We start from the raw sequence: 24369 nt of genomic DNA, 5'->3' as shown, positions 1-24369 counted from the left end.
AGAATATTCTCGAGAATTTTCTCGGAGTTCCGAGCTCGGAGAAAATCTGCTGTGTATAGGCTTCTCGGAGCTCTGAGAATGGTTCCAGGTCAAAAAAATATATAGGACTACGGTCCGCTTGGAGCATATTTTCTCTCCTCTATAAATATGAAGCTTGGGACTTTTGGGGAACCAGCTAAGGAGTTTACCAAATTTTATAAGAAAACTAAAAAGCATTCATTCTCCTTCTCCTCAAGATTTCCACACTCCATCTCTCTCCCGTGCCTTTACCTCAGATTATTCTTGAGAGATTTTAGGGTTTTTCATTTGGTGATCTTTTTCCTGTGAGAGTGAGTGAGCTTTACATGTAATTAGCCTATCTAGAGGCAAGCAAGCTAAAATCTTTCATCTTCTCTGTATTTAGCACAAAGGACGTTGTGGAAAACTCTTGGAGAAGATAGTGGAATCCTCAAGGAAAGCAACTTGAGAAGAGTGGAGTAGGTCTTGAGCTAAGACCGAACCACTATAAAAATCCTTATGTCAAAGCTTCTTTGTCTCTTCACCTCTTCTCTTGTGGTAAGCATTTTACTCGTGCTTTGAATCATATTTTTAATTTCCTATTCAATCTAAAACTAGTGCAATCAAAGTTTTCAAAATCCTTAAAATTTGAAAAAACACCCAATTCACCCCCTCTTGGGTTGCTAAGTGGAATTTCACTATGTGCGGGTCAGATTACGAAAAGTTTGATATTACGAATGCAAGACCGGTAAAAATATTGACGAGTTCTTGGTACCTTAAGAGGAACAACAATTATGGAAACTTCTACAGATTTGAGGGCTAGGATCGGCCTATGAAAATTATTTTACGGGCACAACCTATTTATGTTGTGTACCATCACATGGACGGTTTAGATCAACCTATGATGTGGTCTGTACAATTATTTGTCAGCCCGTGCATCGCATATGGCTTTTTGCCAGTTATTTTATAAGCTAAACTTTTCCATCGAATGCTGATTTATTTGTGGAAAGAGAGGGAGGTGGACAGTCTAAGATTTTATTATTTTAATATATTTAGCAAATTACTTAATAAAAATTATATTTATTTGCTATGCAATTACGCAGAAATCTATTTCACGGCTAGCTTTTGCATGTCACGTCTTTTCCGAGAATATTGTCTTATTCACTTAATTCACCTGAGGTGGCTGTTACCTCTCGCAAAAGTCATCCTCAAAATGTGATTCCACGAAATTGCCTAGCAAATCCCAACAAATAGTTTTTTCTTAAAAATTACTTTATTTTTTAAAATAATAAATTATTAATGACTAAAAATAAGGAGTATTTTGGCCTTCTCATCACAGGAGGGTCTTCTATATATTATGATTAAATGAGAGGATTATTTAACAATTCTTGGTATTAGAGGCTCGTTTTTTTTTTTATCTCCCGTTAAAATACTCTACTCACATCCGCACACCATATCGTGATAATGGCGCGAAGTCAACTTGTTTTACATTATTTAACCAGATATTACACTTGTCGAAAAGCTCTCAACAGCCACTGAGAGTTCGCCTAATTATCATGGTCGTGCGGATATGAGAAACATACCAGGGAATTTCAGTAGAGGTGAGTGAGATCTGGTGTCTGGGTCCCTACTTTACAGATTGAATACCCTTTATCACCATTATCGATTTACAGTAATGGCGGGACAATCTTTTTAATTCCCAGGAAAAAAAACGTAGTCTATTTCAGTAATTTCAAAAATCTGATATCCAGTCTTTTCTTTGACCCTCCAACCGATTAGATTACATTCTCCTGAATCACTGATTACTGTCTTTCATCTTCATCATTGATTTTCTTTTATGTTTGACCCAAGTAAAAAAAAAAGGAAAAAAAAGCCATTTTCTGATAATATTCAAAAGCTTAAAACCATAAAAATAAAATAAAATAAAATAAAAAAATCAAAAAGAACCCCAAAAACCTTCCATTTTAGATACTTCTCTTTTACTATTTCTAAGGCATCTCATCACCTACCACTGATAATTCCACCCGTTCTAATTCCCCTCCCCAATCCCAGCATTCTTTGTACTATTCCTCAAGAATTTTTTTTTTGGGGCTAGGGTTGTGGACGGTGTCAGAAAGGTCAATTTGAGCTTACATTCAATAACAGATGTGCCCTACAACAACAACCCAGAAAGGGATCCACCCCAACTACTTGGGCTTTTTGGTGATTTTGAGAATGTGGTTGGTTTGGATTCATCTCAACTTGGGTTGACTCTCCTTGAGCAGAAATCTTGGATTAGGGTTTCTTTTTTTCTTTTTCTCTCTCTAGGGGAGGAAAAGGGATTTAAGAGATCTGGGGCTTTGAGGCTCTTGGGAATCATTTTCAAAGGTATGAGAAAGACATAACTCATAAATCTATTAGGAAGGAAAAATAACATTTTTTTTTTATCTTGTCTCTTTTTTTTTCCTAGTATTTTTTTTTTGTTTTCATAATTTAGAGGCAAATGATAAATTTTAGGGATATCATTAGAAATTAAATGTCCTTGTAGATAAATCTTGAACTGGGGGGATTCAAGTTACTTTTTTCTTTCCATGTGTAATCAAACAATGGAAATGCAGGAAAATTTGGGATTTTTTTTTCTTTTCCATACTTTCCAAAAAAATTGTACAATCCAAACAGGGCCTTACTGATGGGAAATTGGCCTTCTTGCTTATGCTGGTTATGGGAAAGAAAATAGAAATAATGTGACAATTTTCCTTTTATTGTGTTTTTAGGTTTTGTTCTTATTAATGAGATTGGAAATGTGCATTACTTATTCTGTTGGTGTGAGAAGGAATTTCCTGATATTGAATATTTTAGATTTTGTTTTGATCTTTGCTAGCAATAATGATTTCTTATATTGTTCTTTCTTTCAAGTTTGGAACTGGGTATTTTAACTGTTCTTGGTTTGAGAATGAAATTGAGGAACATAGTCTTTTTTGTTTTTTCGTTTTCCTTCTGCTTGTAGTGTGTTCTTTCTACTGACATTGGAAGTGGTTCATTTTGTTTATGTTTGTGGGTGGAAGAATATAGTATATTCTCCGTCTATTTTGAGCTGAGCTTAGTGCTTTTTCTTAATGTGTTCTATTTCTTCCATCTATTATTGTTGTTCATGTTCCCATCTTTGTTGGATTTGAGAGGGAAAATGTGGGCGGGCTGGCGGAGGGGGAGGGGGATTTTTAATGTGGCCATGTTAGGATGTTTTTTTTTTGAGTGAACTCTCACTTTCTAGAAGAGTGCAAGGTGTGTAGTACTAGCAAGTAGTAACTATGTATACTCAACTCAACTAAGCCTTTGTCCCAAACTAGTTGGGGTCGGCTATGTTGAGACTGAAGATTGATCTGATTTAGGTTGACTTTGAGCATTTGGAGCTGAGAATCATATGTTAACAGCAGTATTATCGGAAAATGATGAAAAAGCATTGAGTAGACTTGTTCGGAATCTGTGGATTGTATGTTCATTCATTGCAGGTACGCAGGGAAGGTTTGGCCAGGATCCTAGACTTGTTCGGGATTTGTGGGTGTTCCCGGACTTCTTTAAGGATCTATTAGACAGCTGTTTTTTTATGCCATGGCCTAGCAAGGGAAGGATTCATTGGAAGATAGTATTGATGGCCTTTATCTGGGTCCTTTGGAAAGAAAGAAATGCACACACTTTTAAGAATGTAGTTGAGTGCTTGCTTTTCTTATTCAAGGATCTTATCTTTAGTCATATCCTGGGCTAAAGTTCTTCCTAGTTTCAGTTTATACTCGGCCATAGATATTAGGCGTCGTTGGAAGGAGATTTGCTTTAGCAGGGACAATCTTGTTGTGGAAGGAGATTCCCTAAACGTTATCAAGTGGCTGGAAGGGAGATCTCCCCCTCCTTGGAGATTTTCAGAGTTCATTGACAATATCCTCGATCGAGTGGGAGGTCACTCCGTCCAATTCCATCATGTCAGGATCGGAGAACGGAGAAGCAGATCGGTTGGCCTGGGAGGGAGTGTCCCGTGTGGCTTTAGAGATATTTGATTTTGTTCCCCCTTAGTATCAGGAGACATGGATTTAAATTTCGGTTTTGGTTTCGGTCCCTAAGCCGATTTCTTTTTCAAATTTCGGCCGAAATCCGAAATTTCGGAATTCAGCCGAAATTTAAAACAATATCAGGAGGCTTCCTTGTGCTGGTGTCTTCTGTCTTTTTCTATTTTCTCCTTGTACTCTTTCTTGCATCGACTCTCTCGGTCGTGTGTGTTCTTCTCTAATAATTTTTGACCAGTTCAAAAACAAAAAGTACTGAGTACATGCAAATCAAGCAAAGTTTCAAAGGAATCTAAAATTTTGATGCTATAATGAAAGATGCTTCTTTACTGTCTTGTATTTCATTTGTAATTTTGCCATGGTCATACATGGTCAGTTAGCCAGTTCTACTAGTTGCCTACTAATACAATCTGGGCAAATTCCATAGTTACTACATAAACCACGGAATTCTTTCCTGATAGTTTTGCTTTCCAGATGTTAACACTATATGCATATAAGGTGGTTTGTTGGATTTATAAATGTGTGGTGTTGTTTTGATATATATTTACTGTGTGCTCTTTAGAGCAATGAATTTTACCTGTTTAAAGTTAGTGGGACTCAAAAACTTCAACGTTCCCCTTTTTTGTGTTTTTTTGTTTTAGGCATCTCAAGGACAGAAACATGTCATCTGATAGCTCTCTTAATGCTCAACTATCCAGAAGAACAGGTGTTTTTGGTCTTAAGCTCTGGGTTTTGATTGGGATAGGTGTTGGAGTCTTCATTATATTTATCCTTTGTGTGCTATCAATATTCCTTACTGCTCGGAGAAAATCAAAAAGAGCATATGAGAATCTTCCTCTCACCCAAATCCCATCAGTTTCGAAGGAAATCAAAGAGGTGAGGGTAGAGCAAGTATCATCCAATGACTTTGTTCCTCGTGATGGGATTCTCCTCACCATTCATGACAAATCCAGCGACAGAGAATCGGATAAGGTTATGGTCCATTTGGGGATGAGTAAAATGAAAAATGAAGATAATAGTAGTCAGTCGGGTTCATTTCATAGTGTGGATAAGGATGGAGGTTCCCAATCGGGTGAAGAGGGAAGTTCGGGGACGGCTACTGTGTATAGACCATCTTCTTCGCGTCCCGTAACTGCCCCTTCGCCTCTGACAGGACTTCCAGAATTCTCTCACCTTGGTTGGGGTCATTGGTTTACGTTGAGGGACTTAGAACTTGCAACCAATCGATTTTCAAAGGAAAATATCCTTGGGGAGGGTGGCTATGGAGTTGTTTACCATGGCCATCTGATCAATGGAACTCCTGTAGCTGTTAAAAAGCTCCTTAACAATCTGTAAGTTCTCATGAACTTGTTCCTTGTAACTGCCATATAACTGTTACTTTTGCATGCTTGTTTCTTTTTGGATTTATATGCTGCATTTTTTTTTCTTATGCCATATTTGGCTACCATAAAAAATTTTCCTGGAAAATTAGCTTATCCAATGGTGAGGGAGAGTGAAAGGGATAGACACAAGAGGGACTGAGTGAGGAGAGGGTAAGAAAATCCTGAAAAACATGGGAACAAAAACTCCGCCCAAACAAAGTATGATCGATTTTTTCGTTGTTTTTTATCCACTTCTCACCCTCTAATCATTCATGTCCTCTCAAGTCTCACGTTTTCCCACCCACCCTACCCATCTCTCACATCTTGAGAGACTAATTTATCATGAAAAAAAAATCATGGTTGCCAGACAGAGCCTTAATGTTTGCATTTTGCTGCATGTTCCTTCTTGCTTCTGCCAATCTCACTTCTATTTTCTCTGAACCTTTGGTTGCTTTTCACCAGAGGCCAAGCCGAGAAGGAATTTAGAGTGGAAGTTGAAGCTATCGGTCATGTCCGCCACAAAAATTTGGTTCGACTCCTTGGGTACTGCATGGAAGGCACCCACAGGTACTCTTTTCTTAATTTCTTGTTGGAGTCTTTTGCTGATAATGTTTGTGGATTTCTTCATATGAACTCATCAACCAGAGTCCTTCAACTTAGTGTTGTTACTATGCATCACCTAATTCCATAAATGCTCGAAAAATGTTGGCTGTTTCTTGTAATTCACAGCCAGTTATTTGTTTAAAAGCTCTAGTAGTACAAGATAGAGTCTTCTGAACAAAATGAGTTTATTATAATCCTTAAATTTTAAGATGGGATGAGTGACCAGGTTTCTTTGCCTTAGCATGGACAGTATGTGGAGAGTCAAAAAGCATTGACTGTATGTAAATTACTTACAGGATGCTAGTTTATGAGTACGTTAACAATGGAAATTTAGAGCAATGGCTTCATGGGGCTATGCGTCAACGGGGATTTCTTACTTGGGAGGCTCGTATCAAGGTTCTCCTAGGCACTGCTAAAGCGTAAGTCTGTTAATAAAATCTGAATTCCTGACATCCTTTTCTTTCAGTTTATGCTCCTTGGTTATGCTCTTAGGATTATGGAAATTATATTCAATAAGTTATACCAAATTGTCTTTCTATGTTAACTAATTTAGCAAAGCATAATCGATTCCTTTCTCTGCCACATTCGTCAATTCATAGTTTCTCCAGATCCTAAATTTTTATTTTATTCTGCATTTTTGTTAAAAATATGCTAAATGTTTTGCAGCCTTGCCTATTTGCATGAAGCAATTGAGCCAAAAGTGGTGCACCGTGACATCAAATCCAGCAATATATTAATTGATGACGACTTCAATGCCAAGGTGTCCGATTTTGGACTTGCTAAGCTGCTGGGTGCTGGAAAAAGCCATATCACAACTCGAGTTATGGGGACTTTTGGGTAATCTACCTCTAAATTTGCACCATGTTTCCCTCTTTTCTTTATTTGTTTTTTCTTCTATTAATTGGTGGAAGTTGGACTCAATCTAGACATTGTGATTGTCAGTGAGAATTGATTTATCAATTGTTTTGATATATTCCCTTTTCTTTCTATTGTTCAGATATGTGGCACCGGAATATGCAAATAGTGGCCTTTTGAATGAGAAAAGTGATATTTACAGCTTCGGGGTTGTTCTATTAGAGGCAATTACCGGCAGGGATCCTGTTGATTATAGTCGTCCTCAACACGAGGTATGCAATGACCGAATTCTTAGTAGAGTTTGACGAGATGACTAAATGGTGTTTTATTATATTCAACAATTAAATGTAGATGCTTCTGTTCTTGGCCGTTAAGTAGTTACATAGTTTCCTTGAGCGTAAAAAATGATTACTCTAGACCTTTCTGGATTCCTTTTCTTTTCTTAATAATGATTTTCCAATCCCAAACCAGTTTTCATTACAATGGAGTCACAAGTAATTCGTATAACCTTCGCCTGTGTAGAATACATACTCGGCATTGATAATAATTGAACCCATGCATGCAAGTTGGGTTTCCATGTTTCACTTCAGATTGATTAAGCAATTTGATCCCTTTTCTCTTCTCCTCCATATTTCCTGTAAGCTTTCTCTGATATCAAAGTTTCTAGAATAGGACACCGGTTTTGCTTTTCCTTCCATTTAATGGACATTTAAACTTTGTACCATGTTTTATTTCAACAGGTTCTCAAAATTTTCTGCTTTATGCTTTAGGAGATTTTCCTTAGTCCTAGAGGAAGGTTGTTGCTGATGTTCTACCCACCTTTTTTTAACTTTCCATCTGATTTTTTTCAACCTCCTCCTCATCTGTCTTTTCTTTTTTCTGCTGCAGTATAATAATTAATGTATCAAGCATCTACTGAAGGGAGGAATGCTAGACTCACAGGTGCACTTGCAAAAAAAAAGGGTAAAAGGGCTCCCCCATTGCTATTATCGATTTATGGCAGTTGTGATTGTAATTTTCTGTGCCATCTTAAATGGATATTGACCAATGGAAGGGCTGCATAAATGGATGATAGCAATGACAGAGTCCTTTTACCCTTTTTTTTTTTGAAGTGCGGCTGTGAGTCTAGCATTCCTCCTACTGAAGGAAAAAACGATACAAAAATTTTGTTAGAACATGTGAGATTTCACTGTTAGATTGGGCTGGAATCATCCGTTGAATCATCTTAGTGGTAGATTAGGCAAGTGGGTTAAATGAGGTAACCTAGCTAGATTGGACAACTAGATTAAATTAGTAATTAGGTTAGATTAGTATATTTCCGTCTTTATCTCTTTTCACAGTCAATGTTTATCCTTTGAGTGTTCTATATAAACTCATTAGGCTCATTGTAATCTAACCAAGATTAGTGAGAATCCTAATTTTATCTTGGTATCAGAGCTGGTTGATCTGACCGTGCCTTGAGCACAACTATAGGAACGCCATGCACCAGCGGCTGGCCAATCAGATCGGTCGTCCGTCCGGCTTCATTAGACCTAGCAACACACCCAAGCTAGCCCCTACGGCCACTTTCTGCCAAACCTTTTTTTCATCCTTTCACAATATTGCGTAGGCAAGATCGTTGTCGCTCTCTGCTATCTTCGCGCCCGGGTGATCGATGACGTCCTCACATTGCCCAATCATAACGCTCCGATCTCGCTCTCCTCGATGTTGCCTCCACGTCCTCGCTACGATCGGTTCACATAGTTTTCTCATCCATTGCATCTACGATGGTTCAAAGGGACACACGAATAAAAGGTATTGATATAGGAAGAGAAGTTGGAGCAACTTTCACCTCTCTCTTTTTTTTCTTCTAATCTACAATGCGTCTTTCTTCAAGCATCCCTCTGTTCTTATTACTTAAACCTAGATGAGAGAAAGACGCACTGTCGATTTGAAAAAAAAAGAGAGGTTCAAATTGCTAGCAACTTCTTTTCCTATATCAATACCTTTTATTCTTAGCTCTAATGCGTAGCCTTAGACAAATTCCCTTCAGTTAGCAAAGCTAAGCTACAATTATAATTCTTGGCTGTAGAGGGTTGATTAAATCAGTAAGTTGAACTGCTTGTAGGCAAAATTCTCGTCGTAATTTGGCGACCTTGGGCTGACACTTTTTATTATCTGAAGGCGAAGACTATGGAGCAGGCAAACACTCGGCCCAATGGGTGAACATGCTGGGCTCTGGCTCTTCGTACCTGTTGACACCTTTCGAAGCACTTTCTAGTGTGAACCGAAGTCGTGTTGCATCACAAGTCTACAAGCCTTTCTCATTTCAGTGCTTGCCTGTGGAATCTTCAGTAGGGGCCTTAAGTCTTTTGATTAGAGTAGGGGTCGTGAGAGAGCAGAGCGCACCACCCTGTCATAGTCGCGAGTTTGTTTATAATTGTCATTGTCAACAAGGATGAAACTTCTAGGAAAAAACTTCGTCTTTCTTCTCATCGGTTTAGGTAATAAGAACAAAGGGATGCTTGAAGAAAGATGCACTGTTGATTAGAAGAAAAAAAGAGAGAGGTGAAAGTTGCTACCAACTTCTCTTCCTATATCAAACCTTTCACTCTCGTGTCGCTTTGAACCATTGTAGATGCAATAGATGAGAAAACTACGTGAACCGATCGTAATGAGGACGTGGAGGCAACATCGAGTAGAGCGAGATGTGAGATTTCACTATTAGAATATGTGAGATTTCACCGTTAGATTGGGTTGGAATCAACCGTTGAATCATCTTAGTGGTAGATTAGGCAAGTGATGAGGTAACCTAGCTAGATTAGGCAACTATGTTAAATTAGTAATTAGGTTAGATTGGTATGTTTTCATCTTTATCTCTTTCAACAGTCAATGTTTATCTTTCTATGTTTATCATTTGAGTGTTGTATATAAACACTCATTAGGCTGATTGTAATTTAAGCAAAGATTATTGAAAATCTTCTCTTCTAATTTTATCAAATCTAACATTGCCAAGTATTGCTTGAAGAGATAAACTCAAACAACTAGAGTTTCTACAAGCATATAGTCCCTACCAATCCACGAGTTTGCTTTTCTATTAATATGAGGAATATTAAGAACATTGAAACCAATCAGGTAAAATAAAAAAAATCTTATTGAACACATGGCTTAGAGCCCAAGGGGAATGTGAGTTGTGGTTAGTCCTTGTTTGCTTTTCAATGCTCCACTGAAATTCATTTGGGTCCGGCCCTGGGGGGTGTTTCAACTTGAACTTTCACATCCTACAAACTTTTTCGATTCCTCTATTTTCTGCACTCTTTTTTGTCCATCTTTTGATCTTAGCTGCCATTTGTGTATTATACGACTTTTACCCTTCAACCATCAAGGATGAAGTGGTTCTCTCAAGGTTTCCAATACTTAGTATGGTATATGCATTTCATCATGTGCCGGAAACTTTCAACATAGTCATGAGTATTTGTCTCGATAATTTCTCGGTAAAGGTAATGGGATATTTTATTTATTTTTGTGTTATTTTCTGTTTTACATCAGGAATAGTTCTAGGAAAATTAAATATTCAAAAACATAAATTGAAGAAAAAACTAGAAAAATAAAAATATCGTGAAGCTGTGATATTTTTGGCATAAAAAATAAAAACTGCAAATGACACTATATTTTTTAAAATCCTAAGGTAATTTCGGGTTTTTGTTCTCTTGTCAAAATGTCGCAAAACAATTGCAATATTATGAAAAAAGTCATATATTTGTGGTTTTTCAGGAACTCGTTGGTACTCCATGGCATCCTGTGCTTTATCAGATAACCGCTTCCTCAGAATATTTGTTTTGCTTTTTATCTATTTTCTGTTCCCCATCGCAAATATGCATTGCCACACTTCCTGGTTATTCGGTTCTCTTACTCTTGTAAATGTCGTATGGTGATGCTTACAGGTAAATCTTGTTGATTGGCTCAAAATGATGGTTGGAAATAGACGCTCCGAAGAAGTCGTAGACCCTAATATTGAGACAAGACCATCAACAAGAGCCCTTAAACGAGCACTTTTGACTGCTTTGAGGTGTGTTGATCCGGATTCAAACAAGAGACCAAAGATGGGTCAAGTAGCACGAATGCTTGAATCAGAGGAATATCCCATACCACGTGAGGTTTGGATACTGATCCTTTCATCCAATACAACTTCAGTAGGTTTAGTTAAGCTTGGACGCTAAGAAATCGCCCTAAGATATACATGGCCATCTGATGAATAAAACTTAGGTCAAAACCTATGAAATTTTTTAGAGTGACTCAAGCTTTTATCCCTCTTTATCGTGAAGTGATTGAAAAATAAATTTTCAATTATTTTTTCACTTATCCAAAAAAGTGCGCACGCGTACGCATGTGTGATACTCACCCTCCCAATATACCCTTTGATGCATAGTTTCAAAACTTCCCTTTGTCATTGTGGACTCCCCCGAGTTGACTCCTTTTTACCTTGGCTGCATTCTTGTCAAGTCTGTGTTTTGACGTTCAAAGTCGATCAAAACTCCTTCAACTTCTCCAAGTCAACTGGGTACTCAGCCACATCAATTGAGTACTCAGCCATGTTTCTTGAGTCAACTAGGGTTTTCTTTGGCCACATTTTGATTCGCATCCGCGTTTTGAAACACTGCTTTGATGATTACTTGCCATGAAGCCATTTGAAAGTATTTGAAATTTCACAGGACCGAAGGCACCGGCAGACTCAGGCAGGCAGCATGGAGATTGAATCCCAGAGGGAGAGCTCTGACACAGATAAAAGTGACAATCCCGATTCAAGGTCGGATAGCCGAAGGGACAGAAGAACATCAAACAAGTGAGCCATTTCCATGTGTGGGAGATTAATTAAAGTGCATTTCTTACATTCTTTCGACATTTCGCTTTCTTGGGTCTGCCATTAAGGTTGTTCTCTCATGGAAACTTAGGCCTAAATCCAGATGAAAATAGCCCGGGCGACGCCTATTTTTCTTTTTTCTTTCCCTTTTTTTTGTAGAGAGGAGATTGTTTATGTGCATGTATTGTGTTCATGAAGTACTAGAAACATTGTGTGTACAGTTCTGTAGCAGTTGCTGCTTGAAATGCTCTGCTATGAAAAAAGTGATTGTTTTGTGATTGTAGTTGAAGAAAATTTGAATGCATTTTGTCAGGAAGCTGTTTATTGGGGCTTGGGGCTGGCAATTTCACCTGTGAAAGTGGGGATCTGCCGGGGCGGGGATTCCCAATTTGAGCAGGGACGGGGGATTTAGAAGATTCCCCGGTGAGGGGACGAGTAGGGGATGGGGATGTAGGTGGCCCCGCCCTGTCCCCATTAATCAATACCATTTATTTTAGTATTTTTAAGTGTTTTGTTTTTTGTGAGAACTTTCTTGGGAATATAATATTAAACATTTCATTTTCACATTTGCATTTCTTTCTTTTAGGCAAGTGATTTTGGAACCACCATATTTTGATAATTGCACAAACAAAGTCTGTCTGATTAAAAATTAAAACTTTACAGACAAGTAGACAACTAGACAACTAGACAAGATGAGTTAGGCGAAGATATCAAAACATGGTAGTACCAACATCATCTCAGGGCTTTTTAGCTTGGTCACTTGCTTAATATGCGGCACTGCATTATATCTGAACTTTTTTGTTGTACTGGAAACTCTTCTTTTGTATCATTGATGTTCATGCATCTCATGGTCAGTAAATATATGTTTTTCGTTTAAATTTTATTCGTTGGATTAGGGTGAGATACATCCATAGATTAGGGACACCCATCAGCAGTGTCTAAGGGAAGTGATATATCCACGCCTTTTGATTAGGGACACCCAACAGTAGCGTATCAATGCCTAAAGAGGTGCTGATGTTGGGGGCGGGGAATGCCTAAAGAGGTGCTGATGTTGGGGGGGGGGGGGGGGGGGGGGGGGGGGGAGAGGTGCTGATGTTGGGGGCGGGGAATGCCTAAAGAGGTGCTGATGTTGGGGGGGGGGGGGGGGGACGGGGCAGAGATTTTGTCCCTGAAGGATGAGGGGAGGGGAGGGGGATTCCCCACCATCCCCGCAATAGGGAGAGGGTGGGGAGGGGGGAAATTCCCTCCATGGGGAAGGGGTCGGGGACCCCAACATCCATCCCGACCCGCCCCGTTGCCTGCCTTACTGTTTATATATACAAGTTCATAACCACTTGAGTGCAGAAGAGAATTTCCCTGAAAAGTATATTTTTCATAAAAATAAAATTTTCCATTGAAAGATTTTTCCTTGTAAAATGAGTTAACCAAACAGTTGAAATTTTTGTAAAGAGGAGTGATCCAATGGGTCACATTTGAATTGCACAGGTGGGTCCCATCTTTAATTGATCCAAAACCTTCCACCTGGTGTGCGCTCCACCTTAGACTTCCCAAAGGTTTAAAACACATGTTCATGGGTTCAAATCTCATGCTCTGTTGCTTGTATGCTTTTCTTATCATCCAATTCCATATTTCGATTGGATGGTTAGGATAACCCAATTAGTGTGAATTTCAGGCCATGACAGATCTATTGTGGGACCCACCAAATGAACGGTATGGATCGATCAAAGGTGGAATCCACCTTTGCCCAATCATCTCCCTTGACTAATTTCAGGATGTTTATGGATAGACCTGGCAAACGGGTGGGCCGGGCTGGGTTTCACCCAACCCGTACGGGTCCAGGTCTTATGGGCTGGGTCATAAATGACCGGGAATTTTACGGGTCACCCGGTTTTTTTTTTTTATGCTGTTTTTATTTCCACACTATAATAGGATGATCCAAGCCGTCCATGTGATGAACAATAATGTAAATAGGTTGAGCCAAAAAAATCATTTCCATAATCCTAGCCCTCTAATCAATGTAGGAATCGCATATTATTATTTAAGGAGACCTCTATAGAATCGAGCTGGATCACAAACATGTTTGGGTTCATCTAATTAAAAGCTCGGCTTAGGCTCGTTCGTTTACTAAACGAGCAGAACCTGAGTCTAAAAATTAGGCTCGTCAAATAAACGAGTCGAACTCGAGCTTTGTATAGTTTGTCTTGGACAAGCTCCTGAATTTTTTAGGTTCGGTTCAAAAAGCCGAGCCGAGATTTAAAGCTCAGATTATATATATGAGGAAAAAGATTATGCGCTAGAGCGCACCTATACTATATGCGCTCGCGTTCAAAAGTCGCTTTCCCATTGGCTAATTAGGTGTGGGCCATGATATGTTAACGCAAGGCAAAAATATGGGTTTTCGACATGTTCCTTCCATTAACACAAGGGAGAAAAATAAGGGTTTTCGTAGTGCTCCTGGTGCAAACGAACCAGAAGCATTTTTTACTTCAAAAGGTTATTCCTTCCGTCTGAAAAAAAGAACAAGGGTTTCGAAGAAAAAGCCATATACCCTCAATCAGCTTCCATTCAACGATTCAAAGGACTCCAGCTTAGTGTTGTATTTTCTATTTTTTTTTGGTGAAACCCTAAATCTACCAAAAAAGCTAGGCTTGAGGGTTTTTTTTTTTTTTTTTCATTGTTTTATAGCTATTTAAGGGTTTCTTTTCAAGGGCTTCAACGATCTAGGGTTTAGGGTTTTTTTTTTTTTTTTTTTGAGATTTAAAATTCTAGGGTTTCTGATTTCTTTCAAATATCTATGTTTAGGGTTTCTGATTTTCATGAATAAATGATTTGGGTATATTTGTTTTGGGAATCTGATTGAAGGGAGAGGGTTTTCATGATAATTTCTACCACGGCACAAAAGTAGCTTGCTGATTTGGGCATGATTTCAACAAAAAATGATTTGGGCATGCTTTTTTTTTTTCGTGAATAAATTGTTTAGAATCAGGAGAATAATGTTGATTTGGGTTTTTGTTCGCTTACTAACCGAGACGAGCCGGGCTCGAGCTTTCTTGAATTTTGGAGAGCAGAGCATCAACACTCCAAAGTTCGGCTCGTTTGCAGCCCTACCCGGACCCTGTAAACTATAGGCAGGGTCAGGTCCTGTTCACTTTTTGCCAGGTCTACCCAGAATGGAGCCCACCATGATAGAATGTGTCTATTGATTTGATATTTATGATCATCCGATCAAGATGATTTTCAATCAATCCAGGACCTAAGATGGAGCCAGCCATGCGGGAATGCTCCTCTTGATCTTACAGTTAGGCTCATCCATCGAGATGCTTTTCGGTCGATCTGGATCTGACAGTTAGCATCATCCAATCAAGATGCTTTTTGATTTAAGTTGGATCCCTCCATTGGAATGTGCCTCTTTATCTGACAGTTCAGATCATCCGATCAAGATGCTTTTCGATCTCTGGGGATCTAAGATGAAGCCTACCACGCGAGATAGACCCAAGTTTTGGACCCACTCAGTAGTCGAGTGCCTTACCGTATTACATAGACCTGGCAAAAAGTGACCCGGACCTGTAGGTCTATCCGGCCCGCTTGTAATTTATGAGTCTGGTCACTAAATTAGTGACCCGTTGAAATTTGACCCAGCCCGAACGTGTCCCATCAAAACTGGCCGGGCCGGGCGGACCCGTGGGTGCCTAGAGGAATCCTGTAAAAGAAGTTCACTTTGAAAACTAATAGAAGAAGACAAAGTGTCACGTCAATGTTGAAAACTAGGAACGTTCGGGCATGTGAAAAGCTGACAATCCCACGACAACTTTGATTACTGACGCATTATTCATCGATCACGAGATTATTGGAAGAATACCAACAATTTTGACGGTTTGGATCATCATATAGTGTGGGAATTAAATAAATAAATAAAAACTGGGTGACCCTCGGCTTGACCCGGCCCATACGGGTCCCGGTCAGGTCATTTATGACCCGTAAGATTTCTGTTCATTTGTGACCCGGACTTGTAAGGGTTGGGTGAAACCAGGCCCGTACCACCTGTTTGCCAGGTCTAGTCTATCGCTTTAAGCCCCCTCATGCCCTACTTCAAAAAGTGACTCTCTCTCTCTCTTAATCCTTTCTTCTCTTTCCTGCTGCACCCAGAGGCTCCTCACACTGATATTCGGAAGAAGCATAGAACTGGGAGAAAGCTTCTGAAGGTAATCCTCCTTTTCTTTCTCTTCTCTTTCTCTGATTTTCCAAGTAAAATCCCATCCAACCACGTCAGCCTTCATCTTTTCATTTCCATGGATTTGCATCAGCCTTGAATCTACGTATAAATGTTCAAAGATCCTTCGGCTCAATCATAAACTCGTCGGAGTTATTTACAAGTAGGGTTTCTTTTGATTCGGACATGGATCATTTTCGAACATCTACTGTTCTAGTTATACATTGCAATTCCAATTGTATGGTGGATTTGATGCTGCTATGGGTTGTATCATCAGATTAGATTAATCAACCAGAAAATCTATGTTCATGCTTTTTAATCACACCAGTCATGTTACGTTCCTAAGTGGGTGGGTGGGGCCTGCCTAGGTATGAGACTAAGTGGGACCCAGCATGGTCTGGGACTGGTTCAAAGGGCATGTCCTAACACATTGCATCAGCTCTAGTGCTTTTGGTGTATTGGTTACGCACCTAACATTTGGTATCAGAGCAAATCACCACATCCTATGTTCGAGTAACAGAAGGGGAGGCCTCTGAAGAGAGCTGCTTGGAAAAATGATAGAGTGAAAGCCGTCACATAGTGGGTCCATGAGGATGGCGGATGCGGAAGAGTGGTGGAATGTTATGATTCTAAGTGGGGGCATGCCTAGGTATGGGGCTAGGTGTGAGCCGCTATGGTAAGAGATAGGTTTAAAGGGCCTATCCGTTAGTGTTCCATCAGCTTTGGAGCTTTTGGCATATTGGTTAGGTACCTCACATTTGGTATCATAGCAGCCACCACGTCCCATATTCGAGTCATGGAAGGGGCGACCTATGGAAAGGGCTACCTGAAAAATAAGGCCGGAGTGAAAGCTGCCATCAAGTGGGACGTAGGTATTGGACTAGGTGGGAACCAACCTGGTATGGGGCAGGTTTAAAGGGCCTAGCCTAATGTGTTCCATCAGCTTTGGAGCTTTTGGCCTATTGGTTAAGTACCTAACAAGTCATCACGAGAGTTCAGAACAATCTAAATGCCTACCACCTATTTGTCTCTTTGCATTTTTAATTTTTTTGATAAATGTAATGCTCATGTTTAAATGATGCGAATTGTATTTTATGAAAAAAATTTGCTGCAGAAATCCGGTGCTTCATGATGTTTATATCAAGGTTTTTTGGGAGGACACTCTTTGCTGCAGCCAGATCAGAAGCTTCTCCTACTGCTGCTGCTGCTGCTGCTGCTAATGCTTCAACTCGGAACATGCACAACCCTCTTGAAGAGTTTTTTGAGGCTGATAGAAGTCAGGAAGAGGATAAACCTGTAGTATATGGTATTTACAATCTCTCTTGCTTATGTTGTAGATTATCACTGGATTGAAAATTTATATTATTTTCTAGCATCGCAATGAAGCTGTCTATCTTGTCATGGAAATCTACCAATCTACGACCTGTTTAGAGATCACTGAGAAACTGGCTTTGTTTCTTACTTTATTGTGTAAGGATTCACTTTGTTTCAAGATTTTCAATAATGTGGCATGCTTTAGCATTTCTTTGGTCTTTGATCTTAACTTTATTAAGAATGTCCCACTGTTACTTCAATGCAAAAATCCCTCTCTCTATCTCTGATTTTAAGTAATTTAAGATTAATGTGGACTGCTTCTGTTTTGGGTACGCTAGAACTGACCCAGATCTTCCCATGGGTACTACTTCATGGAAGATCATCCTGTTCTAGGGAGGTTGCATGCATGATTTTAGATGGAACAAATCTTATACAATGGTGTGATTGTAGCATGATTTAGATGGAAAAAATCTTATGCAATGGTGTGATTCTAATTTCTATTGACCCTAGCGTGTGCTTGTTCTTATTGAAATATGTTTGCTTGTGCACAACCAATGACACAAATTGCACACTTAATGTACGTACGTGCTGCTTGAATATGTATCTATGATCATGTGTATATTTAATCATGATTTTAAATTTCCCCCAAACGACAAAAATGTTTTCGTTTCCATCCCCACTAAAACGAAATCTACATGAATTCCTTGTACGCCATTATTTCCGACCGAAATTCCTGAAATTCAACCGAAATTTCCGAAACTCAACTGAAATGGTCAGAACGGCAAAAAAATGGAGTTGGGGTGTTATGATTTACATCGTAAATCTACTTACATCGTATTGACATCGAGTTGGGGTCCTTGGAGGGGAGACTAGTCATTATACTTTCTTGTACTTCATTATTAACTTTACTATTCCAGACATGTGCAACAACGCATGTCACTGGGTGTTTGATGTGATTAAGCCATTATGGATGGCTTTCTTGCTTATGTGATGGTTCTAAGTATCTATTTGTGTTTATTCTAGCATTTTCCAAAGTTTCATCTTAAAATCTCATCATTTGCACATGTTCCCATACAAGATTTCCACCGAAACCAAAATGTTTCTGTTTCCGTGCCGACCGAAACCATAATGTAAAACCTTGTATTTAATCTTATTCAATGGTGTGATTCTAGTCTGATCCATTGTTGCCACTCTAAAAAGAATCCCTTTTTGAGAAGAGTCAAAGGTACAGATGATATCTCTCCACAGCATAACACCTTGCGGTCTAACTTTTTTGCACGACCACCACCCCCCCACCCAAAGCCATACTTTCCTGCTGTCACCATGCGCCACAATTAGGAATCTTCCTCATTGGAATGCCCACAACCACTTGCCAAGTAAAAAATTATTCATCACTACTAGACTTCCAATTCTAGCAGTCTCCATCTGTCCTTCACTTTGGAATTGCAAACCAGATCCCAAGTGACCAAGTGATATCTCCTATTTTCTTCCTTACCATTCCAAAGAAAGTTCTTCTAGAGCCACTTGAGCTTCTCAATGAAGATTGGATCAATTTTGACTTTTTGTGCTCTTGAGGAACTCCAGATGGGCATGATCCCTTTTTTTTTTTGTTATGACTGAGCAGGAGGTACTAAAATGATGGTGGATGTTTAGTGGGTTCTATTACTCTAGCTTTACCTTGACCCATTCATGATTTGCTTTTGTGATTTGAAGTCCCACTACAGGCTACATTTTCTTTTTATTAGCCTTCATCGATTGTGGCAGCTGGCGATTACCATTGTGCTTGTCCCTACTCCCTACTATAAATCTTTTTGTTGCATGCATTTTTCAATTTTACATGCATAGAGATACATCACTGCGTCTTATGTGGATTGGCTGCTCAGATAGCTCCATCAGTTTGTCTCCACTTTGATTGTCCTTCATGAATCCACAATGGCTCTCTTATTACCGCTTTCTTTAGGAATCCAAAACTTATAGATTCTATTTTATGAGGATCCTACTATGTACTTGTAACTTGATAGAGACCATGGAAATTGGTTTGTTGAACTTGGACAAAATTGTCTCTTGTTTTCAGATGTATGCAGCTTGAAGACAGTGACACTGTGGAATCTGGCACTTATATTGAATGTCCTATTATAAAAAGGTTGCTCTTTTAAAAGTATTACCAAATGTAACATATCTTAGCTAGCCCGAGTTCTCTGGATTTCTCTATATTGTTATGTCTGCAGCACAAACAGTCTGGGAGAAACTTTGTGTTATGAGTTGGCATTTCTGGTGGGTTTTGGAGTGATATAAAATGCATGAAGCCCATGAATCCGGCACTTAGATTAAATGCTTGATCTTAACTCCTAAACAGTCAGATAATTATGCATATACACTTCGTTCATTTTCCCTTTTTCTGATACTTGTTTTGGTACTTGTTTTATTCAATGGCTCGCAAGTTCTGCAGTTTTGCTCACCAGTAACCACACTGGCTTGAGTTTTTTACTGTTTCTAGAGTATGTAGTCTGAAAGAACGACACATATACATGAATAGCATTCACCTACAATTCTCTGAGAAATACAATGACACTTCTTCATGGATATTGTTCCTTTGTTCAGGTAGAAGTTGGAAGGCTTCCGAATTGCGTCTTAAATCATGGGATGATCTTCAGAAGCTATGGTATGTCCTTTTAAAAGAGAAAAACATGCTTATGACTCAGCGTCAAATGCTCCATGCACAGAACCTCAGATTCCCTAATCCAGAGCGTATCCCCAAGGTTTGTTTTATCTTCTTTTGGTTGATAGTAGATGCCTAAATTTTATTCTTGCTAACCCGAACTTCCACGTTGGTCTGATTGTGCGAAGTTTGTATTTTATCCATCTGTGAAGCTTTATACCCATCAAAATAATAGGTTGCAAATGAGTGCCACTTTATGTTGTATTATATTTTAGCATGAGGGTCTTGCTATTTGAACTGATTGTAAACTCAAAATGGCCTTTATTGATACAGTCATTTTGATATATGTTTATTGATGCTATCACTGAGAAATTAGGGGCTGGATTAAATCAGGCATGGGACAGAGAAGAAGTCAAAAGAAAGGGCATAAGATGATCAGCGTATCATCTAAGCAAAGGGATCAAGCTATTAACTCTTTAATTTTTGGAAGCGAGTGGGAGAAGTGACATGGGAAGCGGGAAGCGAGGGGTCTAGAAAAGAGAAAATGTAGTAAGCGAAGAACTATAAGAAAAGTGAAGAGGAAACATGTGAAAATCTTCATTGGAAGTCAGCATAAAGCATGTAATAAGCCTTGTTGGAAGCAAACAAGAAGTATATAGAAATAGATAGGGTTACAGTTAGTTAGAGAGGAAGGGTTAGTATAGGCTAGGGTTATAAGTAGTAAAAAGGACTTCACTGCTGATTAGAATTACATATTTTGGTGATTAATAGTTTTACATGTTTCATAGCTAGGGTTATAAATACTAAAGAGGACTTCACTGCTGATTAAAATTCAATATTTTAGGGATTTCTAGTTTTACATATTTTATTCATATCAATTTAATGTTTACGTTTTTTGAAATGATTCTTATATATTTTATTTAAAACTTAAGCTGAGTTTATAAGTTCTAAATACACTTTTTTTTTTCAAATACACTCAGGCATTATCGAAAGAGCACTTTTTTTTTTTATTATTGGTAAAGGATTTCATTAAAAAGGGAAAGACTGAGAAGGTCCACCCAAACGGTACGAAGAGAACGACTACAAAAGAATAATAGAAGCACTAACAAACATAAGCCATGTCAAGGGGGTAAGAAATCAAACAATTCAAGATCCTGCTTGTTCATACCCTCTCTAGCAAGCTTATCGGCAATCCCGTTTGTAGATCTTCTCACAAGTAAGAAATTGAGAGAGGAGCCTTGTGGTCTATCTTTTATCTCATCAACAAAGCAAGCAAATTGCCAAGGGGCAACCGAAGAACCCTTGAGCCGCCTTATAACATAGAGAGAGTCTCCTTCAACTATCATTCGATCCAACCTATCTCTTTCCTACCTTGGTGAACCGCCTTCACCTCTGCTCCGCTGGCATCTGCCACCCCAGGTCCTGAGAAAGCCCATATAACCTACTCCGAGGAGTCCCTTGACACCCACCCAATGCCAGCCGGCCCGGGGTTACCAAGAGTAGACCCATCAAAGTTTAACTTTATCAACTCAATGGGTGGAGGTTGCCATTGTTGCACAGCCAAGTGTCGGCATTCCAGTAAAAGAGCATTCTTAAGTAGAAGTTTTCTCTTCTTTAAGAGAAAGCATGTAGGAAACACACTTCTCTTAAATTTGGGAAGCAAGAAGAACTTAGCTTCTGAAGCAAGTTTCACACCTAGCTAGGAAGAGGAAGCTTCCGATGAGTCCTTAAATTACAACGTGGGAGGACCTTGTGAAGGAAATCAAGGAACAATTCCTTCCGAGCAACACGGCTATGATTTTGACAGGGGTAACATTTATTTTTTAATATATTTTTAGTTTTTGATAGTGTAGTATTTATAAATATTTAAATATTTACTGCAACTTATCCTTTTTTATATGATGCAACTTATTGTTATTTTTTTAATTATTAATTAGCCCAATTTGTTTCCAGCCATGGAACAATTAGTCATGATCTCTATTTGTTTTCCTCTAAACCTGAAAATGGAAGATAAGCCCGCTGAAAACACCTCTTCTTCTTATTTTTTTCCAGTAAAAGAAAACAACCACTTCATTCGAAACCATTAATTTTTAATTAATTTCAAGTTGGGTGGGGGGGGTCTTTTTCACAGATTCTGGGCAAACTGCCGTGGATGACACAAAAATAATTGAAATGCCATTAAACTTCTTTACAGGAAGTGCACTTGTACATTCATTAAATGTTGTCTGTTTTTGCACTTCACTTAATGCAAAGCATTTTTGTTTGAAATTGTTGGCTAATGAAAAGCATCTTGATGCAAAGTGGTGTAAGTTATGACCCTACAAAATCGTAGAGAAACATGTATCTGATAAATGCCATTAAACTTCTTTACAGGAAGTGCACTTGTAGGTTCATTAAATGTTGTCTGTTTTTGTACTTCACTTAATGCAAAGCATTTTTGTTTGAAATTGGTTGGCTAATGAAAAGCATCTTGGTACAAAGTGGTGTAAGTTATGACCCTACAAAATGGTAGATAAACATGTATCTGATAAAATAGTAGGTATACTTGTCAAATGACATAATGTTGTCACCATCTTTATCAAACCCACCATATTGTCTTTCATAGTCTGTGTTATGTTGTAACAGAGGTTTGTCGTGTAAATGTATTTCTATTTGTGCGAAGATTGGCAGTAGGAACCTGTTTGTGATGTTCTATTGCTTACATTCTTTATGAGATTCAGGTGAGGAAGTCGATGTGCCGGATCAAGCATGTACTCACAGAGAGGGCAATTGATGAGCCTGACCCTAGGAGATCTTCCGAGATGAAGAGGATGATCAACGCCCTGTGACGTTTTCCAACTTACATTGGTTGTCCCTTTTTTTTTCTTGTTGGCTACATTTTTTCTAATCATAATAATTTTGGGTGCTAAAAATTCTAGTTTTCTATCTGTATTGAGTCTTGTGAATTGGTAATTGCGCAAAATGCCAAGAAAAATTACATAAGTAGTTTTTGTTTTATCTTGTCAATTTTAGGGTTTCCATCTTGTTTTTCAATATTCTTTCTCAATTGAGAAATTTTAGCCGTACATGAACGTGCAGCCCAAAAAAGTACAGTGGGTCCACATTCTTTTGGTGATCCAAGCCATTCATTTGCTGTAAATACAGTGGGCCCACTTTATTTTAGTGATCTAAGCCATTCATTTGTTGTTCCCTGACGTGGATAGTAAGTGCCCAGAATATCTCCTCTATAGGATGATCTTAACCCTCCGATTTGTTTAGGTTTAAAATGGGGATCGGAGGGTTAGGATCATCCTGTGGGGGTTCTTTTCTAGGCACATCCTATCCACGTGACCAATAAATGAATTCCTTGGATCACCAAAAAAATGTGGGCCCATCGTATTTATGGTCTGCATGTGCATGCCCGCCCATCCCATATAATTTCTCTAATAGAGAGAGGGACATCTCTATGGGGTCCGTATGGTGGGAGTGTGAGATGGACTAATGAGTTAAAGAGGGGGATGGATGGAGCGGTTTTAGAGAGACAGAGTGAGTGAGATGGAGAGATTTTAGGGATTTGTAAGGGTAAAATGGGTAAAGGCAAAATTAAAATCTATTTAGGTCCTATTGGTAATTAAGAAATTTTTGGGGTGATTTGTGTAGATAAGTTTTATTTGTGGGGTTATTAGTAGTTTTCCCTAAAATGAATTGCAATAGGATGAGAACATAAGTAGTAAGTAGGTACGTTTCTTTCAAGTTACATTGTTGTTCTTTGTCCGTGAAGACTTGGGAGTTCCCTTCCCTTGGACAAATTGCATTTTCTATTAGCTATTCTAGCTGTCTACTTTGGCCTCTTCTTTTCATTTGCTATGGTTCTCTGTTTCTTTTGACGTAAAATTTGGACGTAAAATTTGTTTTATGTTATTTTCAACAACAAAAATTTATTTTATGTTCATTTTTACAACATTAAACAAATTTTACGTTCATTTCATTTTTACAGTCAGAAAGAAATGGAGCCTGTATATTCTCTTTTTATTTTTCCAATTGATGCTTCTGTTCTTGTTTTCAGCCTACATCCTATGGTAAAGTGGGGTCAGAGGGGTGACATTAACAAGCTTTATATCACTATTGAAAGCACAGAAAAACAACAACCGGTCTGCATAGAGGGATTGTAAAATCCATGTTTGAGCTTATAAAATCCAGATTTTAGCTTGTAAAATCCATGTATGGGTTTTACAATCCAGGATTGTAAAATCCATGTTTAAGCTTATAACATCTAAAATCCAGGATTTTTTGCAATCCTGGATTATAAAATCCATGTATCCAAACATTCACAAAAAAATAAAAATAAAATCCATGTATGCAAACGGCCCATTGGAGTTTTCAGATATAGAAATTTTATAAATGATTATTTGTTGGTTACATGTTACTGCCCCGTTTCAGATTGTGACAACGGATGGTGAGGCCTCAAACCGATTATTGGACCAAAATTAAATGTAATTTTGGTCCAATAATCTGTT

General features: G+C 38.6%; 2 protein-coding genes across 2 annotated transcripts; both read left to right on the top strand.

Annotated features, from left to right (window-relative positions):
• The first annotated feature begins 1636 nt into the window (after positions 1-1636).
• LOC143881357 (putative receptor-like protein kinase At5g18500) lies at positions 1637-11984 on the top strand. The gene is made up of 8 exons (XM_077384377.1): positions 1637-2364; positions 4673-5362; positions 5855-5959; positions 6292-6414; positions 6662-6832; positions 6993-7122; positions 10774-10986; positions 11542-11984. Exons 2-8 carry the CDS (start codon positions 4692-4694, stop codon positions 11674-11676), a joined length of 1548 nt encoding a protein of 515 aa, XP_077240492.1. The 5' UTR covers positions 1637-2364; positions 4673-4691; the 3' UTR covers positions 11677-11984.
• A 3455-nt stretch (positions 11985-15439) lies between these two features.
• Positions 15440-22879, top strand: LOC143881356 (uncharacterized). Its single transcript, XM_077384376.1, has 4 exons — positions 15440-15892; positions 17015-17206; positions 19816-19973; positions 22594-22879. The coding sequence occupies exons 2-4, from the start codon at positions 17029-17031 to the stop codon at positions 22699-22701; spliced, it is 444 nt and encodes a 147-aa protein (XP_077240491.1). The 5' UTR covers positions 15440-15892; positions 17015-17028; the 3' UTR covers positions 22702-22879.
• Positions 22880-24369: the final 1490 nt, after the last annotated feature.

The sequence above is a fragment of the Tasmannia lanceolata genome, unplaced genomic scaffold (genome assembly GCF_043159265.1).
Source record: "Tasmannia lanceolata isolate RefF3 unplaced genomic scaffold, GAP_Taslan_0.1 ptg000007l, whole genome shotgun sequence".
In the NCBI taxonomy this organism is placed as follows: Eukaryota; Viridiplantae; Streptophyta; class Magnoliopsida; order Canellales; family Winteraceae; genus Tasmannia; species Tasmannia lanceolata.
Note: the sequence above shows the minus strand (reverse complement) of the source record. Positions and strands in the feature narration are given on the sequence as shown.